General features: G+C 38.6%; 1 protein-coding gene across 1 annotated transcript; it reads left to right on the plus strand.

The window, feature by feature from the left end:
• The first annotated feature begins 498 nt into the window (after nt 1-498).
• LOC116163931 (protein GVQW3-like) lies at nt 499-928 on the plus strand. Its single transcript, XM_031478063.1, has 2 exons — nt 499-725; nt 805-928. Exons 1-2 carry the CDS (start codon nt 499-501, stop codon nt 926-928), a joined length of 351 nt encoding a protein of 116 aa, XP_031333923.1.
• The last annotated feature ends 952 nt before the right edge of the window (nt 929-1880 follow it).

Here is a 1880-nt window from a genome sequence, read left to right on the forward strand (position 1 = left end):
AGCGATATAAAATTCTCAGAAATCTACGTTGAATAAAATTAAAAATGCGATTAAAAATGTAAACAAAAACAGAACAAAAAAGAAAGGGGTCAACTTTCTCGTCTGACAATAATTTCTGTTTCAGTAATTAACCAACGACACAAAACAAAAATTTAAATTATGAACATTAATCACATGGAAATAGGAAACCGCCCTTGTCCATCCTAGTTATGAATCCCAAAATTTCGTCCTGCCAGACGAAATATCACAGCAATATATATGTGTTTTTACCTGTGTGCGTGGGTTTGCGTTTGTATGTGTGTACGAGGAGGGACCCAAAAGTACCGGGAATTGGACTGCGGGGGGAAGGAGAGTGGGGGAACCAATATTGTTCAAGCAGGTGTCCGTTAGCGTCACGCTCCTGAGTCAGTGCGCGTAGTTTGCGTCGTTGTGAGTGCATCGGTTCGCACGTGAGAATTTTTTTAGTAAAACAACTTTTTCTATTTCGCCGAAAACGTGATGGCAGATTGTCGAGAACAACTCGCGGCTGTAAAATTGTGTTTCCTGTTGGGGAAATCGGCCGCGGAAACTATTGTAATGCTTAAGACTGCTTATGGGGATGCTGCCCTAAGTAAAACCAGAGTCTACAAGTGGTTTTCACGTTTTAAAAATGGGGAAATGACAATTGGAGACCAACCTCGTTCAGGATCCCGAAACAAAGCAGCAATGGAGTCAGTGGAAGACAGGTGGCTCTCCACGTCCCATAAAAGCTCGCCAAGTAAAATCAAACATCAAGACAATGCTGATTTGTTTCTTCGATTGCAGAGGTGTTGTGCACGCGGAGTTAACGCCCCCGGGCCAAACTGTTAACCAGAAGTTCTACTTGGAAGCTTTGAAAAGATTGAGGGAGAGTATCCGGAAGAAAAGGGCAGATCTTTGGGACACATAGATATATAAACCTCTATCTGTTAAAAAATTGGAAATTTAGTGTAACATTACATTTAAACTAATATTACAAAAATATTCATTGTTTATAGTTCTGTGGGCGTCACAAAACAATAACCCTGCATCACACTGTACCCTATCACGAATACAACTTTTTAATTTATATTTAGTGATTAGCTGAAAATCTGTTGCCTAGCAATTAGACGAGAAAAACTGTCAACTAATAAAAATGCGACACCGCAGGTGGAGCATTTTTAGGTTGACAGTTTTTCGAGTTCAATTGCTAAAAGGCAACAGATTTGAATTGCAACAACACAAATTTACTCGGTTTAAATACAAACCTCGAGTGTAATTCGGCAGGACAATTTAACGAACAAGAAATTCACATAACTAATCAATTACTGACAGACGTCAAACTAGTCATATGGGAAAGGATAATGCGATAATTGGTTCGAAAATGAATAAGTGAAAAAACCACTAGTGCATTTGTCGCTGGAAAAGTTGCAGGTAACTTTTGCCGCCGTCAAAGTGACAATTTCACTGCGGCTTATGCGATTTTTTATACATGAGTTGAATTGTCATATAAAGACGGAAACTTAGAAAAATAAAACCCGTATCTTTTTCAATAATCTGCGATGTCTCTCTTTATGTTGAATTCGCTGTTCTAAATATAATACTTTTCGTACTTCCGGGACTAAAGTAACAACTTCACTCCATTATGACAAGTACTGAAGTGTCACTTTTTGTCCCGCCGGGATTAAATTTGGACGAAAATCCCGGAAGGATGAAATTACTAACAAGGCAATTTCAGTAGGTTGTTCCACTTTTTGTATGCGGCACTACTTCTTAAACGCATCGTACTGCTGTTCATATAGTTTTTGGATTTCGGTGGTATCAATTCTTTACCTACTTTGGTTGCTTTTTATCAATATCAAATACACCTTTGTCACCTACCA

The sequence above is a fragment of the Photinus pyralis genome, unplaced genomic scaffold, assembly GCF_008802855.1.
Source record: "Photinus pyralis isolate 1611_PpyrPB1 unplaced genomic scaffold, Ppyr1.3 Ppyr1.4_LG1, whole genome shotgun sequence".
Classification (NCBI taxonomy): Eukaryota; Metazoa; Arthropoda; class Insecta; order Coleoptera; family Lampyridae; genus Photinus; species Photinus pyralis.